The 16,033-nt window shown below is 39.6% G+C and overlaps 1 protein-coding gene across 3 annotated transcripts in view; it reads right to left on the reverse strand.

The window, feature by feature from the left end:
* The window catches only part of LOC127428608 (glutamate receptor 1-like), a 126,394-nt gene that overhangs the window by 42,000 nt on the left and 68,361 nt on the right, over positions 1-16,033 (reverse strand). For all 3 annotated transcript variants that reach the window (XR_007895117.1, XM_051677047.1, XM_051677048.1), the window contains exon 11: positions 14,431-14,894. Coding sequence is in view for 2 of the 3 variants with exons in the window: in XM_051677047.1 (XP_051533007.1) it covers positions 14,431-14,894 (464 nt within the window). In the remaining variant the exon portion in view is untranslated. The remainder of the gene's footprint in view (positions 1-14,430; positions 14,895-16,033) is intronic.

Genomic DNA, 16,033 nt, shown 5'->3' on the forward strand with positions numbered 1-16,033 from the left:
TCAACAGAGGTCTGAGCTAAGCCCCGAATGTCCACTGATCCTAAAACCAGTCCTGCAGAAGGATGCAGCTGTTTTTTTTTTAAGCAAGTCTGCCATTATAAACATCAAAGTCAGTATTTCACAACTGTTTGCTAACTATTTATCATCATTAAATCATTCTCATCTGAGCTGTGTTGTGCCTTAATTTCATGGGATTTTTTTTTTATTTATGCATCTGTTATAAAAAGGACTGGAGGTATGGGGACATTGCAAAATTAATACATGAAAACAAATATTACTGAAGAGATAGTTCACACAAAAATGTAAATTCTGTCATTATTTACTCCAATATCGTTTCAAACCGGAATGGCTTTCTACCTTCCGTGGAACACATAAGTAGATATTAAGCAGAATGACAACATCACCACTGACTTTAATTGTATGAATACAATATGCAATAAAACAGGTATGGAACAACATGAGGGTGAGAAGATAATGATAGAATTTTCATTTTAAGCTTTAAAGAGGAAATGAAAGAATTCCAGACAGCTTTTGTCCTTTAAGGTTTCTGACATTTTAAGAAAAAAAAAAAAAAAAATGCAATAGCTGTAGGACATTCTCTGTGCACCTCTGTATTTGAGAGGTTGTGTAAGACCTGGAAGCCAAAATAGAACTACCAAGTATTTGAACATACACAAATTGCACATTAGCAAGCTACCTAGCAGTGCCAATCCCCTAATGAACACTCTAAATGAATTATCAAAGTAATCCTTAGAATATGGGTCACTCTTACTCTGAAAGAAAAGAAAAAGGTTCTTACAATGGACATACACTCTTTCAACCACACTTGATCACATCTTCATGGAGACACGTTTCCTCACAATAGAGCTCAAAACTAAAAACAAATGTCTCCTTGCTATCCACATTGTACTGCTGCAAAATGTCCATTCCATTCTATACACTCAGATGTGAGCTGTTGGGTGCATTGTGACATGCTGTTCATCTCCTCATACTATGTTGTCTCAGTTCCGTTAAACACTGCAGAACATTTCCACACACTCGGGATGGCAAGGTCACCTCTACAGTGGGAAAGGCCCGAGCGAGACCTCCCTTTAGGCTTGCATGTGTGTGTGTGTGTGTGTGTTGTGAAATTACTCTAATATGTGTGTGTGTGTGACCTAAATCCTGCTAGTGTCATTGTGTATTGAAGTGTTTGTAAACGGCAGAATATATTTATACAGGAGAAAGGGGATCGGAATAAAGTTGAAGTGACAGTCTGAAACCGGGGGGGGGGGGGGGTGGTGGGGGAAGGGGCACCGCAGCGCCTGGGTTGAACTGTCATGCCCGCTGCAAGCCGGATGGTCTGACCTCACACAAACACACACGCACACAGGCACAAAGACACACTCCACATCTCTTATAATGGACCAAAGGCTTCACACAACATATATCAGATCCTCAGGGTTACTATTTACTCTTTCTTATATACTTACACACACACACACACACACACACACACACACACACACACACACACACACACACACACACGTTGGCTATCCATATGAGGACTCTCCATAGACATAATGATTTTTATACTGTACGAACTATAGATTCTATCCCCTAACCGTAAACCTAAACCTAACCCTCACAAAAAACCTTCTGCATTTTTACATTTTCAAAAAAACATAGTTTAGTATGTTTTTTAAACAATTTGAATTATGGGGACACTAGAAATGTCCTCATAAATCACATTTATAGCATAATACCCTTGTAATTACCAGTTTGTAACCTAAATTTTTTTCCTCGTAAACCACCCAAACACACACACACACACACACACACACACACACATGTTGGTGCAGCTATCATTATGAGGACTCTCCATAGACATAATGATTTTTATACTGTACGAACTATAGATTCTATCCCCTAACTCTAACACTACCCCATAACCTAACCTCACAAAAAACGTTCTGCTTTTTTACATTTTCAAAAAAACATAATTTACACTAGAACTATGGGGACACTAGAAATGTCATCATAAACTAAATATATTACCCTTGTAACTACCAGTTTGTAACCTAAATAATTTCCTCGTAAACCACCCAAACCCGCCCACACACACATTCACACACATACACACACATCCTGAAGCACTCTCAGATTATTCTTCAGTACAGAAGGTGTGATCAGACAGAGCACTGGCCTCTAGGCCAGTTGAACTCATTGGAAAATTCTGCTGGCTTTTTCCCCAACGGCTTTCTTAGAAGTCACATTCATGCCATCTCTTAATGATATTCAAAACAATAGTTTGGTGGGAGCCCTCTATAATTGGGATTTTGAACCTGCTTTTGAACCTGCTCTCTGAATAAATTAACTTTGTCATTTAGTGCCTTAAAGTTGAGGCACATGGTTTCTGCACCACTGGCAGCATCAAACAGAATTGCAAAAATAACAATGGTTTCTATACTGGTTTCCAAAAACTCCTACCACCCCTATACATAAAAAGACCATTCACATAAACATCCAGTCAATGTTTGTAAAACCTAGCTACTACAGCACTTCAATATTCCATGAGATGGTACGCTATAGATGCTTGTCAAAGTGACAGTAATAGTAAATAATTTGCACAGTAGTGTTGGGTTCGAGTCCACCTTAGTCAAGTCTGAGTCAAGTCAGAGTCTTTAAACAATCGAGTCCGAGTTGAGTCAGAGTCCAAAAGGGGCTGAGTCGGACTCAAGACCGAGTCCATAACAGGCCAAGTCCGAGTCGAGTTCGAATGAATCTGTTCATGAATCTGAATTAAAATTGTAACCGTAAACTCAACATCAATATTTTAAGCTTATTTTAAACTTCACAGCTAAGAAAAACAGTTTGTCAATATAAATGTAAAAAAAACATATATATATATTTTATGATTAGTGTCCTGCTAAACAAATTTCAAAGTGGTTTCAGAATGAAAGCATATGCTTTAGGTGTATGAAGACAAAACTGTCCTTCAGCACAATTCTTATTGCGTTCTGTTGACATTTAAATTATTTGTTGCTTTTCCCCTCCACTCAAAGAACTAAACTCATAGACTAAAGAAAGTGAGGTTATTATGTTTCAATTTTTAATTTAGTTTTTACTTCAATTTGTCAATTCAATTTGTTTTATTTAAAATGATCCTTTTCTAAAGTAGTAAGTCTATACTTAGATTTCTTTCTGAATCTTTTTTCTCTATCTGTCCACTGATTTGGGAAAATACAGTGCATACAAATGAGTCAACACAGTAGTAATTAGCACTCACTGAGAAGTTACATCTCATGATTTGACTGCAAATGCTACATCCAAAAACACAGGAATAATAATACACAATGATAATATTAGGGCCATGTCGTCACGGACATGATTTTCTAGTTAATTTGCAGGAAACTGCACAATGCAGGGCAGTTCTGCGTGCTGCTTGTGTACCTAAATCCCTGATGCTTCCATGTGCATATCGCAGCAGCTGACGCAGAAGATAAAAAAAAAAAAGATTAAAAAAAATGTATATTTGCTTGAGCGGCAGCTGCGTTGGTCTGTAATCAGTCTGAAATCTTTAAATACCAACCAAAGACAATTTCATTGAGCTCTTCTTTAACTGCAAAAACATGGAGAATACTTTTGAGTCATCATTTAACAGAATTGTCCTTCAAAAATGTCAGAGATGTAGGCAAAAAAAAAAAAAAAAAGATGTGTATAAGTTACTGTAATGTTGGTGTCTGGAGTGGAAGAGGAAGAGAGGAGATGCAGGAGTAGATTCTTTTAATCCTTTAATAATCGCTGGAGTGGAAACAAACGATCAAGCTTAACATGCTAACGTAACACAACAATAACTCAACGTTACACTTCAAGGACTGACCAAGGAATGGGCAAATCTAGAGGATATTTATATAAAAAGGAACTAATGAGGGAATGGAATGCAGGTGAGGATGATGAGGAGCAGATGGAAGTGATGAGGGCAGTGAACTATGGAGATGTAGTCCAGAGGAAAACTTCAAAATAAGAGTCCTTGAAGAACATGAGGGAGACAGACTGTGACATTCCCCCCATTTAAAGGGCGACTCCTGGCACCCGACAGATGAGGAGGGTAGGGTGACACAGAAGGTGAAGAAGGATCCAAGGAGGATGATCAGGAGGCCTTGGGGGTGGCTTTGGGGCTGGGAATGGATCCAGAGGCCTGGGAGGCAGCCACAGGGCAGGGACTGGGTCAGGAGGCCTGGGAGGCAGCCACAGGGCAGGGACTGGGTCTTCCTGTCAAAGCAGACGCCAGGTGGCTAGAATAGGCAGCAACATCTCCTCATCACTGACCCTCAACACTGGAGCCCCACAGGGCTGTGTTCTCAGCCCACTCTTGTATTCCTTGTACACACATGACTGTGTGGCAACACATAGCTCCAATGCCATCATTAAGTTTGCTGATGACACGACGGTGGTAGGTCTGATCACTGACAATGATGAAAGGAGGTGCACACTCTGACACACTGGTGTCAGGAGCACAACCTCTCCCTCAATGTCAGTAAGACAAAGGAGCTTGTGGTGGACTTCAGGAGAAGAGATAGAGAACACAGTCCCATCACCATCAATGGAGCACCAGTGGAGAGAGTCAGCAGCTTCAAGTTCCTGGGTGTCCACATCACTGAGGAACTCACATGGTCCATCCACACTGAAGTCGTTGTGAAGAAGGCTCATCAGCGCCTCTTCTTCCTGAGACGGCTGAGGAAGTTTGGAATGAACCGCCACATCCTCACACGGTTCTACACCTGCACTGTAGAGAGCATCCTGACTGGCTGCATCTCTGCCTGGTACGGCAATAGCACCGCCAACAACCGCAAAGCACTGCAAAGGGTGGTACGAACTGCCAGACACATCATCGGAGGTGAGCTTCCCTCCCTCCAGGAAATATATACCAGGCAGTGTGTGAAAAAAGCTCGGAGGATCATCAGAGACTCCAGCCACCTGAGCCATGGGCTGTTCTCACTGCTACCATCAGGCAGGCGGTATCGCAGCATCAGGACCCGCACCAGCCGTCTCCATGACAGCTTCTTCCCCCAAGCAATCAGACTTTTGAACTCTTGATCTCCCACGATCAAAATACATCAACACTGCACTTTATTATTATTACTACTCTTACTCTTATATCTCACACCGGACTGTCATAAATTATATTATTATTATATTATATTCTCTCTTAACAACTATATATACTACTATATATACTTTTTTATATATTTTTTATTTTTATTGAATAATGTGTATCTATATTGTGCGTATTGTATACTGTACAGTGTATGTTATTATTTGTATACTGTTGTGTGTAATTATGTGTATATCAGACATTTAAATTGTGCTGTGTTAATTTGATGTTATTGTAAATTGGTATTTGTCTCACCTATGTCTCATCACTGTCACAACTGCTATGTTGATCGGAACTGCACCCAAGAATTTCACACACCATTGCACTTGTGTATATGGCTGTGTGACAATAAAGTGATTTGATTTGATTTGATTTGATTTGAGGAGGCCTGGGAGGAGGCCACAGGGCAGGGACTGGGTCAGTGGGCAGCCACAGGGCAGGGACTGGGTCAGGAGGTGGAACTGCTGGAGGAGGAGACTCTGGGGAAGCGGGAGGAGCCGAGGAACAGTCTGAAGGGCTGAGCTAGGAGAGGCTAGACGAAGGAGCCATGGAAGGCTCTAAGGGCGGAGCTGTGGGAGGTGGAGCCGTGGAAGACTCTGGGGGCAGAGCCGTGAGAGGCTCGGGGGGCAAAGCCATGGAAGGTGGAGCCGTGGAAGGCGGAGCCATGAGAGGCTCGAGGGAAGAGGCTGTGGAAGGCTCGGGGCTGAGAGCCGTGGAAGGCTCAGGGCTGAGAGCTGTGGAAGAGAGTACAGGCTGAGACTGGGGGTCGACCTCCGTGGTCGAGAGCTCGGGTAGAGACTGGGGAACGACCTCCATGGTCGTGAGTATGGGCAGAGACTGGAGAATGACCTCTGTGGTCGTGAGCATGGGCAGAGACTGGGGAACGACCTCCGTGGCCGTGAGCATGGGCAGAGACTGGGGAGGAGGAGTCCTTTTCCTTCTCTTCTTTTTCCGGCCAGCAGGGAGCATAGTTACGGGGACGGTCGAGGCTACAGGCACTGCCTCTGGCTTGTTAACCATGGCAGGCATGGGCACTGACTCGTTAACCGTGGCAGGCATGGGCACTGGCTCTTTAACCGTGGCAGACATGGGCACTGGCTCGTTAACCATGACAGGCATGGGCACTGGCTCGTTAACTGTGGCAGGCATGGGCACAGGTTGTGGCCTGGGGTTCCCGCCATAATTTACAGCATAAGGGGGAAATGCAACTTCCGTGGTCACTACTGCTGACTGCGGCAGGGAATTGACCACCAGAACCTGGAGAGGATGAGCTCCCCCAAAAACATTATTTAGGGGAATTGAATGGAGTTACTTTGGTGATAGGGGGCGTGAAGTTTAGCTTCATACACAAACTCTGTCATCGAATAATACATTTATTTTATAGTCTATAATTAAAATATAAACAAAACATTTCACTGCCAAAATATCCTAATATTTGTTGTGCATGGTTGAATTTTGTAAATGGTGGAAAAATGCTGTAAAAGAATGTATTTAAAGCAGCTCGTCAATGCTTTGAAAATAGTCAATCAATAATAAATAGGTGCTGTTTATCTGTGTAGAGTTGCTGTCTGCTTTAGCAATAATGTTTTGTTTTTTTCCCGACTATTTAAAAAGTTGCACAGTTAATTCATCAAGCTATTATGCACCAGTTCAAGCTGACAACACTGCATGGACCACAAGAGACTACAGAAGCCTACATGTGTAGATACATTACACCGAAAAAGACTTAATATTCAATATTAATACAAATTTTATTTCGATATGCTGTTTTTAGTAAACTGTGAGAGACATGATATGGGTGACTTGACTCAGTGAAGTTCTAACCATGATGAAACCGCAATGCGAGCACCTTCTTGGCTGCACAAACGCCACACGCAATTTTACCAGTTGTCAGGTCCCGTGTTGAGTGATCTGCCTTGTTTAGTTTCTATTGCATTGAATACATACCCGTCTTTATGTTTTCGTCGTGCCAGCCACCTCGGTAGTCGATGTTATACAGTAGTCTCTGTAGTAACATTCAAGCATATTGGTTGACTGATGAGTGTGCCTCTGCATGTGCGTACGTGTGTGTGCGTGTGTTTGCTTAAACAGTGAAACAACTCTGGCTACGTCAACGACTTCGGGGCAAATAGAGCTTCATGCAGACAGAGATGTGTCCATTAGTTTCTGTTTTGTTATTTATTTTTATTTTTTATTGCATCTCAAATGTCATGGACTCGGCTGGTCTCTGAAAAAAATCCTGAGTCCCAAAGGCTCGAGTCTGAGTCAAGTCTGAGTAAAAATGCATCCGAGTCCGTGACAAGTCCAAGTCCATTAAAATTGGACTTGTGACTCAGACTCGAGTCCGAGTCCAAACTCGAGTACCCCAACTCTAATGCACAGTAAACAGTGTGCAATGGGTGATCCACTACAACAGGAGCAGCCAATGCTGTATGTTGAATTATTAATTTATATCCCATCAGAGCCATGTCAAGCTGCTGTGCTTCAGTAACTCTCTGCTCAGGTTTGCGGCTTGCTAATCATTTGTGCCATCTCCTCATGACTTCACTTTAATTGCTTTGATTGCCTGTGTGCTTCCAGTAGCTCTTCTTTTTGCTATCTATCTTGAGAGACATCAAAGAGGGTTAATAATGAATGAAATAATGAATGAATGAAATCTATTCATAAGCGTCTCATCAGAAACCAATAAAAAATCAGAGAGGCTAGCTGAAGTAACAGAGAGAGAAAGGGGGTAATTCACTATAAATGAATTACTCACACTGATTTTGCACATGCTGTTTGCATTAGATTAGCATCTGATGCACTAAAGGAATTATGCAAATCAGGTAATGGCACAAATACTCCCACAAAACTAGTGCTGAATGCAATTTGCACAGTACAATTCCAGACCTTGCGAGTCGGTTTTGAGTGCTAGATTGTGGAACATGCAGCAGACTACCGAGTAGTAGAGTGCAACAGTCTGGTTCTGGAAGTAAAAATCCCATTCATTTTCGTCATAAGTGAATTAATTTTTAATAATAATTTATAAACCTTTAAAGACAGATTGACTGTGAGCTCTTGTATTCTGTTGAATCCATCAGTCCGCATTATTTTAACTTAATAATAAAATAAAAAAATCCTGTATAATAGCGGAATTCCTGGTGAAGAAATACCCATGAATCCTGAAAGATCCACCAATCAGAGAGTTGCAGCCAAACAAGCCATGCAACTTCCATGACAATAAAATAAAAAAAATATGTTGTTTTTATACTTATAATCAACGACTTTAAATCAATAGTTTAATATTTTCCATAATTTTTTAATTCATTTGCATCATTTGCAATGCTTCATGTGATTGTAGTTCCTTCTCTCATGAAAGACATTAAAGGCCCCTGCATACTTCCAACGAAATTGAAGAACAAACAGGCGTGATATAATTTAGAACAAAATCTGGCCAAAGTGGTGTTTTTGAGTTCGTTTCGGTGGTTCGTAACAGCTAGCGTGGGCGAACTTTTAGGAAAACTTCTTACCAGCTGCTAAACATCTTACTGTCATTGGTCCACGTCATTGGTAGGTGTGACTTGAAGCTCTACCTACTTTGAGGCCGACAGCTAATTCCCATTCAGTCAGTCAAGATCAGTCAACATGAACACATCAGCATGCAGAGTTATTAGCGAGCTGGTGCAAACTTACCTACATCTGTATGATTGATAGCTTAGAGACATTTTCCAAGACCATGTCATGCGATTTTTTTTGTTTAATATACAAATATAATTTTTTATTTAATTTTTAATTTTTATAATTGGTAATTAATTATTTTATTTAATGCTTTTTTCATTTGGTAATTTATTTATTTTAATACAGGGAATTTTGCCGGCATTTTTTCAAAAGTAAGCTAAACAATATTTTTATAGCATTGGGCTATGTTAGTGTTCCAAAAAAGCACACTGAAGCTATTCTCCTAGTATTGCATATTTATTTTTAATTTAAAACACCTTTGTGCACAGAAATGATGTTTTTTGTATTGTGGGCTAATTCTATGACTGCCGTCTATTATTTTGAATGGTGTGAAAAAATAACTTTAATAAATAATCGGATGGCTACCGCGATTAAATTAATCACAAACAGTGGCCATTAATTTGTTCTCCGTGCACTTGTCGATGTGTATGATACGAGATATTTGTGTTGGCACTCCTGGAAGTGTCATGTTTGCATTGATCGGATCTTTATGCCGTTCAGATCAATCCATAATCACGTACAATAAATTGGCTTTCAAGGACGTATTTTCTATTTTCACGACATTTGATGTATTGACATAGAGTTTATGCGCTAGAGTTAAACGGAAAAATATTACGTCGACGCTTGTGAAATTTTAGTGATAATTTGCATTTCCATCAGCTTTATATTTGTGCTTTTTCCACAAAAAATCTTTGGATGGAAACGTAGTTACTGATAACACATTTCAGTGTCACATTAGTTGATGTTTTACATGCAGTCTTGCGCATCCTCATATTTAAATGTACCTCTAAAATGCCTCCTCCAGCAGCGTGACTGGTGTCTGAATGTCCGCAAACAGTACGTCGTTGCTTAGCTGTTTCGAACTTCTTTTTACCTCTGAATGAAGAACGAAGAAGAACTTCTCTGTTAGTGTGCTGGGGCCTTGAGTACACAGTCTTATACCTTTGTCTTTCTGTCCAATACTCAAATACCTCTCTGGTTCAAATGAAAGTTTGTAAAGTTATCATTTACCTCAGAGCTGATTGGTTTGGTTTATGGCTTTGAACTCTTTTATGAAGAATTTTATGAAATCCTTATGGGAAAAACACTTCCGGAACAAAGACTGCTGAAAAAGTGGGCGGACACTGTTGTGCCAGGCAAATAGTGCTAAGTTTTGTTAATAAAGTGAAATCTATGATAAGTCAAATTTACATAGAAAGGATATATATTCCAATTTAAGCAGGCACAAAATGCAGCAAAATAGCGGTGTGCTGTGCTAAAATTGCTGGTAAAAAACTATTTAGTGAATTAGCCCCAAAGAGTTTATATGAAGCACTGGCACAGATGAGCAATGGTAAATAACAATGTGAACAGTCAGAGCTCTGAGTGGCAGCTCTGACATTTGTCGTGGACAAAACAGTTTGCTGTCAGAGATAAATACTGTAGTAGCCTGGTGTCTTCGTTCTGGCCCACACAATCCTCATTACCAAAACACTCATGCCAAACAACTTTTTTTTTTTTTTTAAAACAGTGGTGTCTGAAGTGTTTTACAAATACCCTCACAGTCCAAACGAGCACCCTAATTTCAAATCTCAAGAGTACTATAAACCCCATAAAATCGCTTGGCGAGCAGTTTTCTTTCATGTGTTGACGTATTTCCGATTGAAACATTTGGGTGGGACATACTGAAGGAAACGCCCCTTAAAAACAGTCAGTAGCCTTTAGTTTACATTACAGCCATGAGCCATGACTTACTTCTTGTTAGATGGTTTTATTGTGGGACAATCTTACATGCTGTTGTGTGAAACAAGCCATAGACCTTCGCTGCCTCATTGCCATGAGGACACATCTTATTACACCGCTTGCAATATGGTACTGTAATATTTATCAAACACTTTGTTTGGGTTTGTTGTCTTTCATTTACCAATATTTACCAGTATTTCATTTAGACAGAACTAATGCCTAAATCCTAGGCATACCTGAAACTTTAACACTGTTATTTTGCTGCTGCATTTCCTTCAGGAAATGCAAATCTAGGTCAAAGTAAAACACCACTCTAAGACCTGATGCTACATCCACAGTCTGTCTTCGCTCACACATTTGAAATGCAGAGTAACCAACTGAGAGAAAACACACTGAAAGAGTGAGACCCTGTCAGGATGATTTTCCCTATCACTCTCTGAAGCCCTTAGGTAAAAAGAAGCTGATTCAGCACCATTTTAGTCCAATCTAAGACAGTATAACCATGAAAAAATAACTCCTGACTGCTAAACAACAAAAACAACAACAAAAAAACTGCTTTAACCAGCCTAAAATGGTGTGTTGGTCTTAGCTTGTTTACGCTGGTCTAGCTAGTCTTTGGCTGGCCTAGCTGATCCCAGGCTGGCCAAGCTGGTGCTCAGCTGGTTTAGCTGGTCAGCCAGCTATTCTTCCAGTCTGAACAGCTGAGAATGGCCCAAAGACCAGCTAAGAACAGCAAACCAGCTTAGGCAGGTTTAAGCTGTTTACAGTATGTCAGCAGAGATCAGGTTAGATGAGGCAAGATTACTCTTGTTCACAAAATACTGAAGAAAGCAGATCAAGGGTGTTTGTAATGATTTTATTTGTAAAAAAAAATGTGTTTATTTCTAATGATTGTAATGATTAGCATGGATGAACGCTATGCCAGGCTGAGTGCTCTGGCGGAGACAATCACATCTGTCATGGAAAGCTCTCTGGCGGTATAATCTTATTTGTGCATGTTGGTTCCTTCCCTCAAGCCAAGGATATGCATGTCCAACCAAAATGTCAAACACTAGCTGAGGCGCCAGCACATCCAGAGGCTCAAAGCCAATCTGCACATAATGAGGGTAGAGGACCATATCAGGGGTGTTAGCACTAGCCTAACCTATGGTTACACTACCCTCATGACTAATGGTAACTAAAAAATTGTGTGAACAAGTGTCAGTTCAGTTGAAGAGACAGGACAGCATCGCATAATGTGCTTAGAGTGGAAAAGTCAAGGAATGTAGAGCTGCAGGACCTTTTCTGCAAACACAAACAGGGATGGATTTGGAACTTCTGCAAATCAAAGACCTTGACAAAGATTTGTGAGGTAAAAGGAATAGAAAAACCAACATTTTCATCTGTTTGCATAGATCCATGAGATCCATTTTACAGTCTGTTATCAGAACCCTGTGACAATTACTTTTACTCATGAATTTGCTCCAATTCTTCTTTCCATTACGTGTGCCAAATCAGCTGCTTTTGTCAGCTACAGACTACGGGCTGCCAGTGTTTGCCTACCTTTAAGCTTGTAATTCCAACATTCAATTTCTTGTCTTAATCATCTTAAAGCCCTCTGAGACCGAATCTAACTGTCAATATTCTTTGGACATATTGCACCCCTGATCCCTGGACTCACAGTAAACAGGTGGATATTTCTGATGTCTGGGATTAATCTATTAATTCTATGCAGGAGTTCCTATTGGCTTATAATGCTGACATTTCTCTTGCTTTGGCTTTTCTGCTACTACATTCTTTTTATATTGCTGTCTCTGCTGAAGACTCAAAAATCCATCATTATCTTCCACGCTTTACCTATAGTGTATTTGTGCTCTGTTCTTCTCAATATAGTCTGAGGCAACATTAAAGTATAGTTCACCCAAAAATGAAAATTCAGACATTGTTTTCTCGCCCGTGTTGTTATAACTCTATATGACTTTCTTTCTTTCTGTGAAAACATTTTGTGCCCAGTGATGCCATTCAGTGGCAGTTTATGGTGACAACCTCTACCTGAAAACAAAAGTATAATTCAGAAGTCTAATAAATGATTCCATGAGACTTATGATTGTTATGAAAGGTTTGGTGAGAAACAAACCGAAATCGAATGTACTGTATTATTAGTGAAAATGCTCACTGACCACTGATCTCCTGTGTGCATTCAGATAGGGCATGAGAGCAACAATTCATGCATCCACCTCGCGACACTGGGGCGTACCCTTCTCTTCCCCTGGCTCAATCGGTGCACCTCAAAGAGGATCACAAGAGCATCAAGACCTTGCTGGACGCCTTGAAGTATGATGAGTACGGCTGGGAGGTCATTGGAGACTTCAAAATGGTGGCATTCCTAATGGGTCTCCAAAGGCGGTTTTACCAAGTTTCCCTGCTATCTTTGCCTTTAGGACAGCAGGGACACCAAGGAACACTACCACCAGAAGATACTGGAGTGCAATAAATTCCCCAAGAAGCTCACTAGTAAGGTGAAAGCGGCTTGGAACAACTTTGTCGCAGTGGTTCGGGGCTTCCTGGGCAATCACAAGGGCAAAAACTATGTGGAGCTGGTTGAGACTCTGGTGAAGAACTACGGCACAATGGGCTGTAGGATGTCCCTAAAAGTCCATATCCTTGATGCTCATCTTGATAAATTCAAGGAGAACATGGGAGCATACCCGGAGGAGCAAGGCGAGCGCTTCCATCAGGATAAAGTGGACTTTGAACGCCACTACCAAGGACAGTATAACGAGAACATGATGGGAGACTACATTTGGGGGCTGATTCGTGAAAGTGATTTACAGTATAATCGTAAATCTCGAAAAACAACTCACTACTAAATCTTTTGTAGTTATTTTTGTATTAATTTAGTATAAATACATGCTAATTTGAATTCATATGTTGTTTTTTACTGACTTAGGTAAAGATTTACCTGGAAATAGGTACATTTTAAAATATCACTGTCCTGGTCACAAAAGCAAAGTTTGTGGGGAATAATAGCCATTTTCTATACTTTTGAGGCATAAGCAATTAGGAAATAACACTTACTACCCAGGAACAAAAATTGTGTTACATAGTGTTAGCATTCTTAATATTTTTATTTTTATTATTTTTTACATTTTGATGTGTAGAAGACGATCTCATCTAAAAATGCAAAATAAAGGCAGAATTAAAGTTATAGCTTAGTTAGCTCATGAATTTACCATTGGCATATAGAAAATATATGTACTGTAAATATGCTGTATTTTAAATATATGTATATATATACACATAATATTATTTATATACAATATATGTACTGTGTATATGTAATATGTATATGCACATCGTTTTTAATACTCTGAAATAAGACTTAGGCCATGTCCACAATGATTTGTTTTTGTTTGAAAACACATGGAGTTTGCTACGTTTACGCTTCTCATCCACACTGGAATGTCGTTTTCCTCCACCTAAAACGGAGACTTGAAAATGCTCTCCATAACCGCTTACTTTGGAAAGTGAATGGTGACAGGACACTGAAAACATATTAGTTTAAAATATGTGTGGAAGAGGCCTTATTGAAGGGTCGCTTAATTTTAAAATTTAGTAATAAAAACATTTGGCTTAACACATGTAATAAATGAAAAAATGCATTTCCAAACTTATATATGAATCATGATTTCTGCATAAACATGTTCGCACAGGTTTTACACATAAATTATGCAATGCAGCAGACGATTTAAAAGATTATCTTTATTGTACAGTTTTTTTCTTTCAGAGATGTTGTTTGTGACAGTGTGGAGTAAGATGTGGATTAAAAAAATTATAATAATTTGATAGTAATGATGAGCACTGCCACCTACCTTGGTGAAATATCACATCCTTGCTGCATGAAGGCTCCCAGGGAAAACCACAGGCTGTTGAAGATCCCAAACTCATTGCTGTGCTCTGGTTGCTTCTCCTGCTTCTCTTCTCGCTGATTCTGATTCTGACCATGCTGGTTGGGAGACTGGTTGGGTTCTGGTGATGGCGACTGGTTCTGATTCTGGCTTTGCTGTTCTCCCTCCTCTTCATCATCTGTGTGCCACTCATACGGACTGAAGCGGCTCACTAAGAATAGCACCACACTCACACCAATGTAAGCAAACACAATGCACATCCAGATCTCATAGGCCAGTGGGTCCAGGAAGGAAAATACCCCTGGCTTGGACTTGGTGGGCTTCTTGATCATGATGGAGATGCCTAAGCTCATGAAGGGCTTGGAGAAGTCAATCACCTCCTCTCTGACCAAAGTGATAGTGAGGGGAGCCACAGCTACATCTGCTTTCTGCAAGACAACAGGATTTACATCATTAACCAAAGACGGAGTGTTCAGTGTGATTTATTTTGTTGACAGTAAGGCATACGTTATAAATCAACACAAAACGGTTCTCTTAAACTTGTTCTCAAGAACTTGTTCTCAAAAAATTCTCTGAAAGTGATGAATAATCAAACATACAAAATATTCTATAGAAAGCCTTGTGATTTAGTTTGCACACAATGTAGCATTTGGACATTATCAAGATGCTCGATCTGCTCATCTGGTCATAAAATCTCCCCCTTTCCACTTCTTCACACTAAATCACTAGCCCGGCTCCAACAGTCTACAAGATAATGGTCACTAAAAGACCCTTTGTCACATTAGTTGCCTTTGCAGATGCTAAACAGAAACATCTCTAAGTCTTTTAGTTTTATAAATATTTAGATGCGTCATTAAGCTTTGACCCCTTTCTTTTAAGGTGATTTTGATTTTAAGGTGATATGGTTCTCAAAGGTTGTAGTCAACTGATTGTAAATCTTGCCATTCTTTGCTCTTCTCTCTCTCTTTCTTTACTTTTCGGTATTCTGTATATGTATTCTTTGCTTAAGTTTAGTTGTATTTACCCGTTGTTTTTCATTTATTAAACTCATTATATCCACGCTTGATTGTTTCTGTGTTTGCGGCTCACACATCAAAGTCACTTAAATGTTGATTTTGCTACATGCTTTTGAACTGTTAGTACTATATAGAACAAGAACGTTATTCTTCTTGGCCAGAAGAATAATCATTCTTAAGTGTTGATAGAAGATCATACTGTCGGTTCGGTGGACGAACAGATCGGTCGATTTAGAATTAATTCTGCTAAAATTAATTCTGAAAGATGATCTGTATATATTTATAATTAATTATAACCCATTGTAATTAAGTATCTATCTATATATATATATATATATATATATATATATATATATATATATATATATATATATATATCCCTTTTTGACTGATTTAAATATTTATGATTAGTCATAATGCGGTATGATTATATATATATATATATATATATATATATATATATATATATATATGTTCCCCTTTTGAGCTAATTTGCAACAACAACAATAAGGCTCTTTCTCTGCAGGTCTTCCAAACACACTGGAATTAGA

Source organism: Myxocyprinus asiaticus, chromosome 38, assembly GCF_019703515.2.
Source record: "Myxocyprinus asiaticus isolate MX2 ecotype Aquarium Trade chromosome 38, UBuf_Myxa_2, whole genome shotgun sequence".
NCBI lineage: Eukaryota > Metazoa > Chordata > Actinopteri > Cypriniformes > Catostomidae > Myxocyprinus > Myxocyprinus asiaticus.